Genomic DNA, 15,820 nt, shown 5'->3' on the forward strand with positions numbered 1-15,820 from the left:
TTTTTGTTGCTACTTCTTAACTGTAATGTTGCTACTGTTATGAATCGTAATGTAAATATCTGATATGCAGGATGGAGTTAGACGACCCCTGTGAAAGGGTTGTTTGACCGCCAAAGGGGTCACGACCCACAGGTTGAGAACCGCTGCTCTAAGCTAATCCACAATACTCACTGCAACTTCCCACCACCAGGCCACGCTAAAGGTCACAATTAATCCTGGTGAGTGTTTAAAGAAGTTAGTATGTATCAGCTCTAACTCATCATGTTTGAATAATTCTTTAGCCTCCAGGTAATCTCAGGTCCATTCATCATTTACAGGCCTTGACCACTGCAAAATGATTACCTATCCCCAAACTCTACGTGACAACTTCTCTCCCTCTGCTGTGTTGTGACACCCACCTCCCATAAACAGTGGCCCCAGCAGGAAAGCCAGTTCTCAGGCTCACACTGTCCCTTCTGAGCTACTACTACCATTACCAACCTGACTGATTCACTGTATTAAAGTAATCTACAGCCCTGGCTCATGTGTGTCAGTTGGTTGAGTAGAGACCCATGCACTGGTGAGGTCACATGCCTGGGTTGTATATATTTCAAAAAGATACCTACTGGTTCCTGAATCAGCTCACTCCGCACAAAAAGCCTTTTCACATGCTGGAACCTATGCCCTGGAGAAGCAGCCGCCAACCTTTTGGACCTCACGGAGCACCACTGGTCCATGGACCACCAGTTGGGGACCACTGCTCCAAAAGTTTCCTTAAACCAGCAGTCACCAACCTTCTGACCTCATAGACCACCAGTGGTCCACGGACAAATCATTGGCGACCACTGCCCTGGACGACCTCCAACTCATTACACTGGTTTCCAGGAAGAAGGTTCACTTCATGAAGTCCTAGTTGTGGCCTTAGGAGTCTGGGCTTAGTGTCTGTTATACCCAGGTCCATGGGCTATAATCGCAGCTGACAGTCCCAGGACACTACTCTCGCAGAAGCCACAAGAGTGTGAAGCCCTGAAATAATCTTCACGAATCAGTATACCTAATTCATTCTGCATCTGCAGGAATTCTTGGAAAGAAAATCGTCTGTTGAGAGCCTGGCAATCACCGCCAGGCTCAATGGGCCCAGGATGCTCAGTACCCTTGCCCAGCCCAGAGGCCAGGTGCCTTCCAGATGCCTGTATTATCTCAGGGCTCAGTCCTCAGTGCTCACTCTTGCCAGTTCCCTTATCATTTACAGGACTTCTCCTTCCTGTACACAGCTGCTGTCCTCCGTCTTCTAATCTGTTCTTCCTCTGAGCAATTTTAGGAAAAGTTAGAACCCTACCTCAGAAAATGTCCCTCCTTTTTTCACAACCATCTATGGTCCCAGCGTCCTGAGAATGAAAGTAAAACTCCTCGTGCAAAACCTCCCCTCCTCTCTGTGTTGCCTTTACACCCACAACAGGCCCGGGTTCCCGAGTCCTCCCTGCTCAGTCACACCATCACGTCCTTACAAGGCGGCCCTGCAGCCTTTCACCCTCTTCCCCCATCAGCCATGTGTCACCCAGGAGGGACTCACCATTCTGAGCGCTGGGACCTGGGCGGCAGGACTTGAGAGGCCGGTCCCCAAGGCTGGAAGGTGAAATGGGGTCCGGCTGCGGGGACGCTGTGAGCAGAGAGGAGTCCGGGAGGCACGAGGACACCAATCTCGGGCTGTTGGGCTCAAGGAGCCTCAGACACACCCCGCACAGCAGGCGCGCTGCCTCCCAGGCCTCCCCCGCCTCACGACCAGTGCCCTGAAGCCTGTAAATCTGTGAACAGAACCTAAAATGTTAAAATGACCACCAGGAGGAAGAAGGCGGAAGTCCCGCCCTAACCGGATGTTTAGACACCAAAATGCCCTTTAGCTCCGCCCACATGGGTGCATTTCCTTCTGGGTAATGTAGTTTTCTTAACGGCCCTGGGGCGTACCTGCAGCCCAGGCAATGACTTAGGTCAGGGGTGGGCAGCCTTTTTGTGAGTGCGTGCCCAAACCAGCAAAATCTCTGACTCAAAATTCTTCTGTGTGCCAACCCTAATTTTTTGAGAACTTGTTACACCTACTTGATATCTCTTAAGGTGTATGTATGAGAAGAACCTTGAAGAAATAATAAAATTCATTTGAGGGACAAAAACAGTATATGATGATGAAAAATACATTTATTTTTTAATGTATACATGTACACTTATAGTCTGATAGAAAACTTTATGACTCCGTTTGATATTATCAGCGGGACTTTTGCTGCTGCATCACTGATGACAGAGATTTTACATCAGGTTTATATCTCGTGACCTTCAGAGATATGCACAAGCTATTACTCTCTTTTTTTAAATTAAATCTTTATTGTTCAGATAATTACAGTTGTTCATCTTTTTTGCCCCCATAGCTCCCCTCCACACGGTTCCCACCCCACCCTGTGCCCTTATCCACCCCCCACTGTCCTCATCCATAGGTGTACAATTTTTGTCCAGTCTCTTCCTGCACCTCCCACACCCTTTCTCCCCTGAGAATAGTCAGTCCATTCCCTTTCTATGCCCCTGATTCTATTATATTCACCAGTTTATTCTGTTCATCAGACTATTTATTCACTTGATTTTTAGATTCACTTGTTGATAGATGTGTATTTGTTGTTCATAATTTGTATCTTTACCTTTTTCTTCTTCTTCCTCTTCTTAAATGATACCTTTCAGCATTTCATATAATACTGGTTTGGTGGTGATGAACTCCTTTAGCTTATTCTTATCTGTGAAGCTCTTTCTCTGACCTTCAATTCTTAATGATAGCTTTGCTGGGTAAAGTAATCTTGGTTGTAGGTTCTTGGCATTCATCACTTTGAATATTTCTTGCCACTCCCTTCTGGCCTGCAATGTTTCTGTTGAGAAATCAGCTGACAGTTGTATGGGTACTGCCTTGTAGGTAACTGACTTTCTTTCTCTTGCTGCTTTTAGGATACTCTCTTTGTCTTTTGCTCTTGGCATTTTAATTATGACGTGTCTTGGTGTGGTCCTCTTTGGATTCCTTTTGTTTGGGGTACTCTGTGCTTCCTGGACTAGTAAGTCTATTTCTTTCACCAGGTAGGGGAAGTTTTCTGTCATTATTTCTTCAAATATGTTTTCAATATCTTGCTCTCTCTCTTCTTCTGGCACCCCCATAATTCGGATGTTGGTATGCTTGAAATTGTCCCAGAGGCTCCTTACACTATCTTCATATTTTTGGATTCTTTTTTCTTTTTGTTTTTCCGGTTAGGTGTTTTTTGCTTCTTCATATTTTAAATCTTTGACTTGATTCTTGCGATCCTCTAGTCTGCTGTTAGAACTCTGTATAATATCCTCCAATTCAGTCAGTGTATGCTTAATTTCTCATTGGTCCTTTTTCATATCCTCAAGGGTCTCACTAGACTTATTGAGGGTCTTACTAAATTTATCGGCGTTTTCTAGAAAATTCTTGAAAAACCTAATAACCGTGGTTTTGAACTCTATATCCAGTAGTTTTCTTTCCTCCATTTCTGTCATTTGTGACCTGTTTCTTTGTCTCTGCATTTTGGCTGCTTCCCTGTGTTGATAGTGTGGCTTGCTGTGCTAGGTGTCCTATAGGGCCCAGTGGCTCAGCCTCCCCAATTACCTGAGGTGGACACTATTGATGCTCCCCATTGTGGTCTTTGTGAACAGTCTTATAATGAAGCCTTGATTGTTGTAGGCATCACTGGGAGAAATTTACCTCCAGGCCAATTGGCTGTGAGAATCAGCTGTGTCTACAGTGGGAGAACTTCTGTGCTGGAGACACTCTTAAAGGCGATACTTGCTTCAGTGGGGCTTTGGTGCTCACTGAGTCTGCCCCCTGAGTGTGTCCCTTATGGATCTGAGGAGTTGTAATCTGGATGGTCCCACTCTGACCACTGGGTACACTGGCTCTTGGATCTCTGAAGAGGTGCTAATTTAGCCTCTGTCTGAGGCTACCCAGCAGGAGCTATGGAGAGATGTGCAGATTTCTCTTCTTTGTGTGGGGTTTGGAGGTGCACAGATGAGGCCCAGCTGTGAAGCAATGCAAGCTACTGTGGGGCCTTGGGCCTTCTTTTGGAAGTTCTGGGTCTCTCTGACCCAGCTGCAGTTTGTTAGGTAATTTTCAGATTGCAAAGGGCCACACCTTTCATATGCAAAAGCCTCTGCACACAGCTTGGGTGGGGCAGGGTCTCAGGGAATCAGCAGGGTGGAGCAAACAGCTATGGCTGATCTTCAGTCCTACCCTAAGAGGCCCCAGGTCTCAGTGTCCCTGTAATCACTGCAAGCACCTCTGAGAGAAGGCCGCCCTCGAGTTCCGACCAATGCCAGATAGTCCAGTTTCTCCCCATATGAGTCTGGGTTCCCAGAGACTCACCTGGAACTGGAGTTCAGAGCAGTTGGGAGCTTGTGTCTCCCTCTCAATTGAAAAAGACAGCTGTGTCCTCAGTTGCCAGCCCTTTCAGCGTGCACCTCCATACCTCTGCACTTTACTTCCACACCTCCTCTGAGTCTCAGTGTGCTTTTCTCTTTCCTTCTAGTTGTAGAATTTCCACTCAGCTTTCCCGTGGTTCTGGATGATGTCCATTTTGTCTTTTTGCTGTATTTTTGAAGTAGTTGTGAGAGGCAGCAATTTCCAGTGTTTACCTATGCCACCATCTTGGTTTCTCTCATGAGCTACTACTTTCATCCATCAGGCTACTCCTATTACCAGACTTAACAAAATTCATCACTGAGAACAAAGATTCATAAGCATATTTGGATGAAAACATGGAGAGTAACGCTGTTGCAAAGATTTTTAAACAGAAAAAATTTTCTGGAATGGCATTCCAAGTCCTCAATAGTTTGTTTTTGACACTATTGAAATTGCTCTTCCCCTCTCTCCTCAATCCATGTTTATGGTCTTTAAGATAACTTGTTATGTAAAATTATTTATTTATCTAAGATGCACCTACACTGAATTTATCTGAAAAATAAAAAAGTCGATATTAAAAAAAATTGTAAATAGAAGATTATAAGAGAGCGTTTCGTGTGCCAGCAAGTTACTGGCGTGCCATGTTTGGCATGCATGCCGGGAATTGCCCACCCCTGACTTAGGTGAATTAGGGTGCTGTGGCCCAGCAAGTGACTCCTGGGGAGGGACTAGATGGGACCAGAGGCCTGGCTAACTGTAGCAAACTGACAGATCTCTGAGGGGAAGTAGGTGGGAGGAATGCAAGAGATCCACCAAAGAATATATACAGAGGGGGAAATGGGAGACATCGATAATATATCAACAATAAAAAAATATATGTATTTTGGTAAATTTTTAAATAATGCAGCCCAGCTGGTGTAGCTCAGTGGTTGAGCTTCGACCTAGAACCAGGAGGTCATGGTTCCTTTTATTTTATTCTTATTTTTTAAATAATTTGTTGTTTAAAGTATTATATATAGTATTACATATAACTCCTTTTCCCCCCATGGAGTTCTGCCCAGCCACCCCCATGCCTCAGCACATGCCCTTACCCACTAGTGCCTGTATCCATTGAGTACGCTTATATGAATGCATATAAGTCCTTTGGTTGATCCCTTATCCCCTCCTTCCCCTGGCTTCCTTCTGAAGTTTGACAGTCTGTTGGAGGCTGGTGTTGGGGTTATAAAGATGATTTCCTGAGACAAATGTATTGTAAATGCCTAAGGCTTCTCATGATCTCACATAGTATTTCATCTATTGTATATCCTGCCCCATTACAGTGTCCTCCAGCCAGTTTTTGAAATTCTGTGGAAGCTTACCATCATCACTGTTTCCTTGTACATTTCTGTCTTTGTCATTTTGCCCTGGAGAACTATCCTTGTGGTGAGTAAACTAAAGCAATTTACAAATGCACTTTTACTCATAAATAAGCAAACATGTTCAAGCCCCTGGATTTTTTATGTGCTTTCAGGACTGTGAATTTCCCTCTGGCAATGATTTTTCTGAAGAGGCTGCAATAAGCTCTTCTGAGGACAGCCTGGGGCTGGAGGCAAACTGTGAGGCCTCCTGAGGAGAAGGTCAAGTCCTGCCACAGCGCCCACATGCCAGCCAGGATCCCCCTTTCTAATTTCAGTTGTCCAAAGCAGCCACAGTGACCTGCCTTCATCTCCCAAATTGGGGAACACCAGCACAGCCCATGGGGCCCCTGGGCTATGCTGGTGTTCACATGTGTGTGGACTGACTGGTTAATAAACACATATACTGACTTTAGAGTGAGATTAAAATGGGGATTGAGAGATACACACACACCAGTTCTTTTGCTCCATTACTTTCATACCTTCAGTAGTTGATTCCTGTAATTGCCCCGACCGGTGATGGGGCATCTCCCAAATGGAAGCCCTAAATCCAGCAGGCCTTCCAACTGGACTCTGCCACCCCTTCCCGGATTGTCTCAGGGAGGCCCCCACTGACCACCACCCGCTTCATCTTATGCCTGAGCTCCTGTCGCCTGTCACAGCTGTCCTGTTCACTGTCTGTGGGCTGTCCCCCACTAGGACACCAGCTCCTAAGGGAAGGGGACTCTGTATCTCCAGAGTCTGGAACAGTTGGGGTCAACAGTGTCCATGCCCTCGGTCTTACAGGTCTCAGCTGTGCCCGCCCTTGGCTGCTGCCTCCTCATCCAGTCTGATTCCAATTCTCATTCCTAGAGCCTTCCCTCAGCCCAACCACTCAAGGACCCTGTCCCTCTACAACCCTGTCCCCGACCCCAACCTCTCTACTCTTTCACCCACACACCCCAGCAGCACACTATGCCCAGAGTTCAGGGTCCATCAACTCACTTCATGAGCATGTCTCACCTTCAGTGGGAACATCACAGGCACAGCCAGGAAAGAGTGTAGAAGGGTGGGCTGTGCAGGCAGTAGAGCAGTCTCAGTGCAGCAGGGTGGATGCTTACCCATGAAGGAAAGATCAGGGCCATTTGCTCTCTCTGGATTGATAAATATCTGGAACCTCTTTAGTGGCTAAACTTCAAGACACTGGTAACCCAGGACAGGACCACCTGGCTCAGCAGCCTGCTCCCCCTCCTGCTGGGCAGATAGGGAATCAGCCTCTGCAGAGACAGCTCCTCTCCCTCCCTGGGCAGGGCAATGGCTGGAGCACTTCATTACAGTGGACTAGGCTGGCCCTGCCTGGGACAAAGTTTTCTTATAGCACATGCTGATCCCAGGTCATGACATCCCAGGAACACCTGCAACAGAGCTTGTTCCATTTCCCACTAATCATGGCCCCAAAGAACAGAGCAGCCACCAGCCTGGACTAGGACTAGGGAGGGACTGAGAGCCACATACTCGGCCCAGCACCAGCTCTCCCTGGCAACTGCTTTGGGTTATTCCTGCCCACACACACCCACCTGCCCTGCTACCACTGCTGCTCCCAGCCTTGACACCTGAAAGGTTCTGGGCTTCTCAACCATCTGATTGTGAAATAACCCAGTCTCAGCCCCTGACTGGAGGTGCCGAAACCACAAGTGGCATGTCCTAGACCCATGGTCGGCAAACCGTGACTTGCGAGCCACATGCAGCTCTTTGGCCCCTTGCACAAAATACCACGTGCGGGCGCGCGCATACAGTGTGATCAAAACTTCGTTGCCCATGCGCAGAAGTCGGTATTTTGTGGAAGAGCCACGCTAAAGGTGCCAAAGAGCCTCATGTGGCTCGCGAGCCTCGGTTTGCTGAGGGCAGTTTGCCCACCACTGTCTTAGACCAAAGCTTTTTCCAGCTTGTTTTTAGTCCCAGGGATGCCATCATCCCCTGTGGGTGATTGTGCAGCTCAGCCCAGGATCCCCACCTGCCACACTTACAGCAACAGCACCTTACATACTGTTCTCTGGACCATTGCCTGCTCTACCCTCATGTGAACCCTGGCTGCTGGTCACTATGGGGCCCCTGGGCTGTGCTGGTGTTCACATGTGTGGACTGACTGGGTGAATAAACACATATATTAATTTTAGAGTGAGAGGGAAATAGGGATAGAGAGACAGGCACACACAGTTCTTTTGTTCCATTACTTTCATACCTTCAGCGGTTGATTCTTGTAATTGCCCGACCGCTGATAGAACTTGTAACCTTGGCATATCATTGAGATGATTCTCTGACCCACTGAGCTATTTGGCCACAGCAAGACATATGTAGCAATTTATGTATCATACCCAATAATGTGTGAATAAATAGATACAAAAACCATCATGATGACAGAGAGTGGTGGAAGGCAAGCTAGGATTCATGGGGTTTCATAAGTGTCTTTTACATGGGTATATTTCAGGTAAACTATTTCTAAGGCAGACTGCATTTTTGCATCTGTTTTTTTATATGCCGAGAATGAGGCACTGATAAGGGCAGGAGGAACTTGGTTTCAGCCATGCAGGAATGCATGGAAACACCAAAGGCATATGCTTAAAAATATATACATTAAATCAGATATACTTACATCAAACTTTAAGAAAGTATTAAAAGTTGACAGTTCCCAATAATTCTTTTTTACTTTGAGAGTTCTTGAGCATATTTGTTGCTACTGTATCAGTATGTTGCAAGTAAAATATAATGATGTGCTACTGACATATCTTAACATGTCTACATTCAATGCCATCATTTTAGCAGTTTGCAACTGACAATGATCAGAGTATTTACAACAGGAAAATTAACAAAGATTATAAACCTACTCTTCACTTAATGTATTATTCAATGCTTAAACTTAAAAAAGTGGTACCGGAGAATGTAAACAATGCAGAATAAATGTATAAGTATATGCTACAAGTTTGCTTAAATTGAACATAAAATAAAAATGAAGAAAAACAAGTTTCCTTCCAGTATTCAAAACCTGTGGTTCCATATAGCAAAGAAGTCACTTGACTCATTGAGGAATGAGTGAAATTCAAACATCTGTCTTATATTCCACACAGTCCACCTTCAGGTTAAAATAATGAATTTATTTAAACAATTTGAAAGAGATTATAAGCTGACTTTATTAACAAAGGAGATAAAGACAGTGTAAATAAATGTGTGAAAAACTGTTCACCATAAAAAATTCTTAGGTAAATTGAATTAAAACAAAAGTGAGTTAACACTAGTCTCAATTTTGGGTTCTCTTTCAAAAGATTAACCATTGCGTGTGCTGGCAGAGTTGCATAAAAACTGGATTTATTTTATACTGTGGTTTTGTGGAAGGCAAAAACAATGACCATTTTGGGTCATACTTCCACATACGTTAAGGTGTGAAACATTCACCTACACAACAACAGTTTGATAAGTAAAACATATACATAAATAGAAATAACTGAACAATAATATTCCCAGAAGATTTATTTATGATACCTGAAACCTTGAAATAACCATCATCATAGACATATCAAAGGCAAAGTCATTATCCATAGGACACAATTGTACTCACCAATCAAAAAGTAACTATACACATAAGGATAAGTGTTGAATCTCAAAAGTGTTGCATGAAGAAAACTACTATTTGGTAAACAACACACCTTATAGTGCCTATAAAATTATGAAAAATATGAACTAATCTATGGTATAGGAAGGACTATCAATGACTGCATTGAGGGCTGAGGAAAACAGAGAGATTATAAAAGGGCAGGAGGTATCAAAAATAGGTTTAGATGTGATGGAATGAAAAAATATAATTAATAAATAATAATACAAGAAAATACTCGGCCCTAGCCAATATGGCTCAGTTGACTGGGCGTGGTCCCATTCACTGAAAGGTCGCTGGTTCCATTCCAGGTCAGGGCACATGACCATCTCCATCACCTGTAGGTGGCAGGGAAGAGGCAAGAGAACATCCTATCTCCCTCTTCCTTTTCCTTTCCTCTCCCTAAAACAAAAGAACAAACAATAAAACTAACTATTCAAATATTTTTTAAAAATATATTTTATTGATTTTTTACAGAGAGTAGGGGAGAGGGATAGAGCTTTAGAAACATCGATATGCTGCCTCCTGCACACCCCCTACTGGGGATATTCCCGCAACCAAGGTACATGCCCTTGACTGGAATATAACCTGGGACCCTTCAGTCCGCAGGCCGACGCTCTATCCACTGAGTCAAACCGGTCAGGGCTATTCAAATATTTTTTAAAAGAATCTCTGTTTAGTATTCTTAGAACTGTTAAGTCAATTTTTGCCTCACCTGGTAATATTGGTGACAGATAATCATATTTCATGTGTGACAGTTTCACAGTTTTATCCTTATGTCAAAGCTCACCAAGTAGTACACATTAGAAAAGTGCGCTTTGTTGCATGTCAATTCTCATTTCCTGGGCAGAACAGCCTTGTCTCAGTGGCAGCAAATACTGGCAAGCAGTGAAGACTATAGCCATCAGAATCAACAGGAATTCTGACTGGTTACAAAAGACACATTTTTAGACTGATTACAGGATTATCCTTTCCCTATCTTTTAGGTCTTGACTGATGAGCAAATTTTGAGCTGAACAACCCAGAAGGGCCAGGGGAATAAAAAAAACCTGTTAGATTATTTTTTTCTGCCAATGACGTCAGCCACAGGAAACAGGTATGGAGGTCCCAAGAACTGTACACAAAGGTCACATAAGCCACAGTGCTGGAAGCCGGTCCATCCTTGCTGCTTGACACAGTCGCTGCAGGGAAGAAACATCTGCACAGCTTATGTTTCAAGGGACTTGGCGTATATGGCATACTCTTCCTAATGTTTGCTCACCTTCTTTTCGCTATGTGTTTTAACCAAGGTCACCTCTCTGAGAAAGGTTGTTTCCCCAGGCAGGGATTTTTCCCTGAAGTTAAGGAGGGAATAAAACCCCTTAACTAAGTGACAGGAGGGTAGTTAATCACTTTAACTACAAACAATCACGCTTAAGCTACATAATCTTTACTCCCTGGAATGGAGATAAGAAACGCCCTGACCTTTGGAATAGAAATTGATAGGATTAAAATCAACTGGTATAAATACAGATGTAACAAGACAATAAAAGACAGAACCTGGCGACAGAACCTGGCTGGAGAACCTAGACAGAACTTGGCTGGAGATCCTGGCTAGGCTGCTGATCAACTGAATGCTGTCTCCATGTCATTCCTTCTTCTCCGATTCCGTCCACAACTTTGGGGACCCCTGGACCTGTTGGGGTTTGACCCCAACACCACAGACCTTTGATCATTTGTGGAAAATGTTCAGAAGAGGCACTTTTCATCTAAGTCACTGTAGTCTTTCCCATTCACTATGAATACAGTGTTTCTGTCCTAATGTTGGTTCCATCTAAACATCAGAGTCTTACAACAAATGACACCAGCATATGAAATTTCATACATCATGGCACATGGCACCTTTACAGTATGTGGGGAGGATTTCCCCTAACATTGCTGAGAATGAGGTAATACATACTGTGATGGAGAATATAATTCACATTGTTCACGGAACGATAGCGAAGGCCTTCTCTTCATGGAAAACATTGACCTCACCAATAAAAGAGGCACCAGACTGCAAATTAGAACCAGAAAGTACTGCAGTCTTTCTTTTAAGACCTTGGGCAGCAATACAAAATAAGCCAACATTTGACAAAGAGAAATGTTCTGTTATCATGCTGTGCCTTCCAAAGCACAGAAAGTTTAGGAGCCACTATATTTGTTTACCCTACATGTTGACAGATCACAAGTTTTTCCATTTATCTCAGGGTGTGAATAGAACCAACAAAACTAATGGTACAAAAGAAAAAACACCTTTACAAAAAGATCATAAACCAGAGCAAAGGACAGCAAGAGGTTTGCAAGTTAGTGAATTGGAATCTGAAACAATTCATCACATGATGTGAGAAGCACAATGTCCCTGACAGAGGTAGCACTTCCTGGCTAAGGACAGGTGCCCTGGACGAAACCTGGGTCAGAACAATCCTCTAGTCATAGAGAAAGGAATGAAGATCCAGCCAGGAGCTCAGAGTATTCATAATTTTCTCAAGCACAACTTCTGAACAAGGAGGGGTTGTGAATGCTGCATACTCTTTGGGTGAGCCAGGTGGTAGAGGTGAAAGAGCTTCTGCACAAATACTCGCAGTGACATCAGTAGGCTTGTGGGCCCAAGGAGGTTAGCAAGTGCAACGCAGCTCCTTAAAGCCCCACTAGATCCTGAAACTTATGAGGAATCTGGCAGAGTGTATGTTCTGACAAAAAGGTTTTTATATTTAGGTAAATGGGTCTAAAACCTTCTCTGTAGTTGTTGTTATGCTGAATCAGAAAGATAAAATACTCCCTGCCCAGTTAAAGCTTTTCTCCTGTGTGAACTCTATGGTGTTTAATGAGGTTAGAGCTATCACGGAAGTACTTCCCACAATCACTACACTCCTAAGGCTTTTCTCCAATGTGAACTCTGTGGTGCTGAATTAGGGTAACTTTTTTCTAAAGATAATTCCATAATCACTACACTGATACGGCTTTTCTCCCATATGAATACTATGGTGTTGAGTACTGGTGAGGCTTGTCACTCAAAGAGAATACTTTCACACATGAATCCCCAAAGAATGCTGCTTCTAACTAAGTCAGGTGCAGGGTATATTTTACCACTGAGAAACAACACTTACACAGAAGGGCTTTCTGGCTTGCTGGAGCTGTGTTAGAAGCCCTGACCTGTGACTGTCCTTCCACAGATACAGTCTACACAGAAGGTGCCACTTTATCTTCCATTTTCTGACAAAAACCTAAAATACAGAATGATAAGGAAATGAATGTTGACTGTGGTCCCATGGGGATGATCTGATTCAAACATGTATTCTACAAAATACGCTGTTTCCATTCAATTGTCTGAAAGTAAGCAGTGTACAGGAAAGATTAATAAGAGGTTCCAGTGCCTCAGGTCCAAGGACTAGAAGAGATGTAAGACAGTCCCAGGACACCACTATTTCAGAGGTCATAATATCAGGATTGAAGAGTGGTTAGGGGCACTCAGGCAGGAAGGCAAGCATTTAAGGGCATCAGGCAGGCAGGAAGAGGGTTTAGGGACGATCAGGCAGGCAGGCAGGCAAGCGGTTAGGAGCCAGCAGTCCCGGATTGCAATAGGGATGCCCAACTGCCAGTTTAGGCCCAATTGGACCTTACTGGCAGTTGGACATCCCCGGAGGGGTCCTGGATTGTGAAAGGGTGAAGGCCGGGCTGAGGGACCTGCTCCCTCCTCACTGCCCTGTACACAAATTTTGTAAACTGGGCCTCTAGTAAAATATAATGATTTGCTACTGAAATATATCCTTGTTCAGTGCCATCATTTTGGCAGTTTGAAACTAACCACAATGAGGGTATTTATATGATGGAAATTAACAAAGACTATGAACTTAGAATTCACTAAATGTATTTTTGAATGCTTAGACTTATAGAAGAATGGTGGAGAATGTTAACCATGCATATAAAACCTGTAAGTATAAGGTACATGTGGGCTTAAATTGTACATAGAATAAAAATTGAGAAAATCAGTTTTCCTTACTGTATTAAAAACCTTTAGTTGCATACAGGAAAGAAGTCAGTTGAGTTATAGAGGAATGAGTGAAATTCAAATATATATCTCAGACTGTGAAGTGTCCTCATATAGGTTAAAATAATAAGTTATTTTAAAAAAGGCAAAAATCCTGAGCCAATATTTTAACAAAGGAGATAAAAACAATATAAAAAAATGTTCACCATCAAAAATTCTTATGGAATAGAATTAAAACGAAAGCAATTTCACATATAGGCTATTCCAGGCCTACCATTTAAAAGGATTAACCACCAAATGTGATGGCAGGGTTGAAAAAAACTGGAATTTTTATATACTGTGCCTGGGTGGGAAGGCAAAGTGCATGACCATTTTAGATCACAGTTCTGCAAACGTGAAAATGTGAAATATTAACCTAGATTGCAAATGTTTGACTAGTAAAAGATCTATTAAATAACTGAACACAAATATTCCAAACAGATTTATTTATAATACCCCAAATCTGGAAATAACCAATTTTATAGAGAGATCAATATATAAAGTTGTTATCAATAGAACACAATACTCAGCAATAAAACAAATCCAATATTCATATAATAAATTTGTATTGGATGTCAAAATATCTGTGGCATTAAGGAAAGCAGTATTTGTAAAAAAGTATACACCTTATAGTGCACAAAAAATTATAAAAAATATGAACTAATCTAAAGGATGGAAAATGAATGATTGCATGGAAGACTGGGAAAGTCAGATAGAGAGATTATAAAAGAGAGGGAGGAAAATGTAGAGTGTGGGAAATGTAGAATTAGAGTTGTTGATGTGAAAAATAAATAATATGTAAATATAGCAGAATAAACTCTGCTTTAACAGTGTACCTCATCTGGGTGGGTGTCATCCAGTGCACTGAAATGTCAACTTCAGTGTTGTTATTCTGAGTAAGAAAAAAGAAACATTCCCTAATCATTTAAGGCTTTTCTCCACTGTGAAGTCTCAGGTGTCTTATAAGGTTACATTTTTGGGTAAATGATTTCCCACAATCTGTACACTCATAAGGCTTTTTTCCAGTGTGAATTCTCTGATGTTGAATGAGGGTGGAACTCTTACTGAATCACTTCCCACAATCTGTACATTCATATGGCTTTTCTCCAGTATGAACTCGCTGGTGCTTATTGACATCAGACCTATATCTGAAAGATTTTCTACAATCACTACACACATAAGGCTTTTCTCCAGTGTGAATTCTCTGATGGCGAATGAGGGTAGAACTCTCATGGAAGGACTTTCCACAACCTGTACACCCATATGGCTTTTCTCCAGTGTGAAATCGCTGGTGTTGATTGACATAAGACTTATATCTGAAAGACTTCCCACATTCACTACACTTATAAGGCTTTTCTCCAGTGTGAATTCTCTGATGTTGAATGAGGGTGGAACTGTTACTGAAGGACTTCCCACAATCTGTACGCTCATATGGCTTTTTCTCCAGTGTGAACTCTCTTATGTATAATGAGGTTAAAGTTTCATCTGAAAACTTTCCTACATGTGTCACACTCATAAACCAGTTCTCCAGAACAGACATCCTGAGATTCAACAACTTTCTGTTTCTGTCTGGCAGCTATTTCACATTCAGCCCACTGGTGATGACATTTTCCACTGAGACATTCTTGTGAAACCTCACTGCCACAGTGTGGTTCTTTAGTGTTCTGAGAAGCCTGGGGCTGGAGAAGCTCTGAGGGAGCTTGGATGTCTTTCCCAACCTCCTTGCTCTTTGAAGGCACATCTGAGAAGTAGAAGCTGCACCTGGTCACAAATGAGGGCCTGTCCATAGCTTCTTTGCAGGATGTCTCTCCACTGACATCCTTCTGTTGATGGTGAGGGTTTTCACTGAAACAGAAGTCTCTCACACATGCCTCATTGAAGAAGCATTTGTGCTCAAAGTATTCAGCTTGTGACTCAGTCAGGTGCAAAATATCTTTTAACACTGAGAAACACCGCTTACAGGAATGCGACTTCTGGGTTGCTGGAGCTGTCTTAGAAGCCCTGACACGTGACTCTCCTTGAACAGAAACACTCTGATCAGAATAGGCCTCCTCATTATCCATTTTATGCCAACAACCTGAAAACAGAAAAAAGGTGAGGAAATGAATGAAGACTGCAGTGACAGGGGGAAGTTCCATTACAAAGTAGGTGGCCTATGACAGCTGGGCTCCATGCAATTTTCAGAAAAGAAGAGATGTGCAGGAAGCATTAATAAGAGGCTTCTGTGAAGTTCTGGGCGTCTGCAGATCATAAAAGAAGGAAGACTACCCTGGGAATATGACACAAAGATGAAAAGCACCACATGGGAGAGAGGTAAGACTTCCAGCCCT

At 43.1% G+C, this 15,820-nt stretch overlaps 1 protein-coding gene across 1 annotated transcript; it reads right to left on the bottom strand.

The window, feature by feature from the left end:
* Nucleotides 1-14,415: 14,415 nt before the first annotated feature.
* Nucleotides 14,416-15,030, bottom strand: LOC111824444 (zinc finger protein 3-like). Its single transcript, XM_023748548.1, is given in 1 exon segment — nt 14,416-15,030. A coding segment is annotated over 1 exon segment (615 nt).
* Between the last annotated feature and the right edge of the window lie 790 nt (nt 15,031-15,820).

The sequence above is a fragment of the Myotis lucifugus genome, unplaced genomic scaffold (genome assembly GCF_000147115.1).
Source record: "Myotis lucifugus unplaced genomic scaffold, Myoluc2.0 scaffold_1527, whole genome shotgun sequence".
NCBI classification, from domain to species: domain Eukaryota; kingdom Metazoa; phylum Chordata; class Mammalia; order Chiroptera; family Vespertilionidae; genus Myotis; species Myotis lucifugus.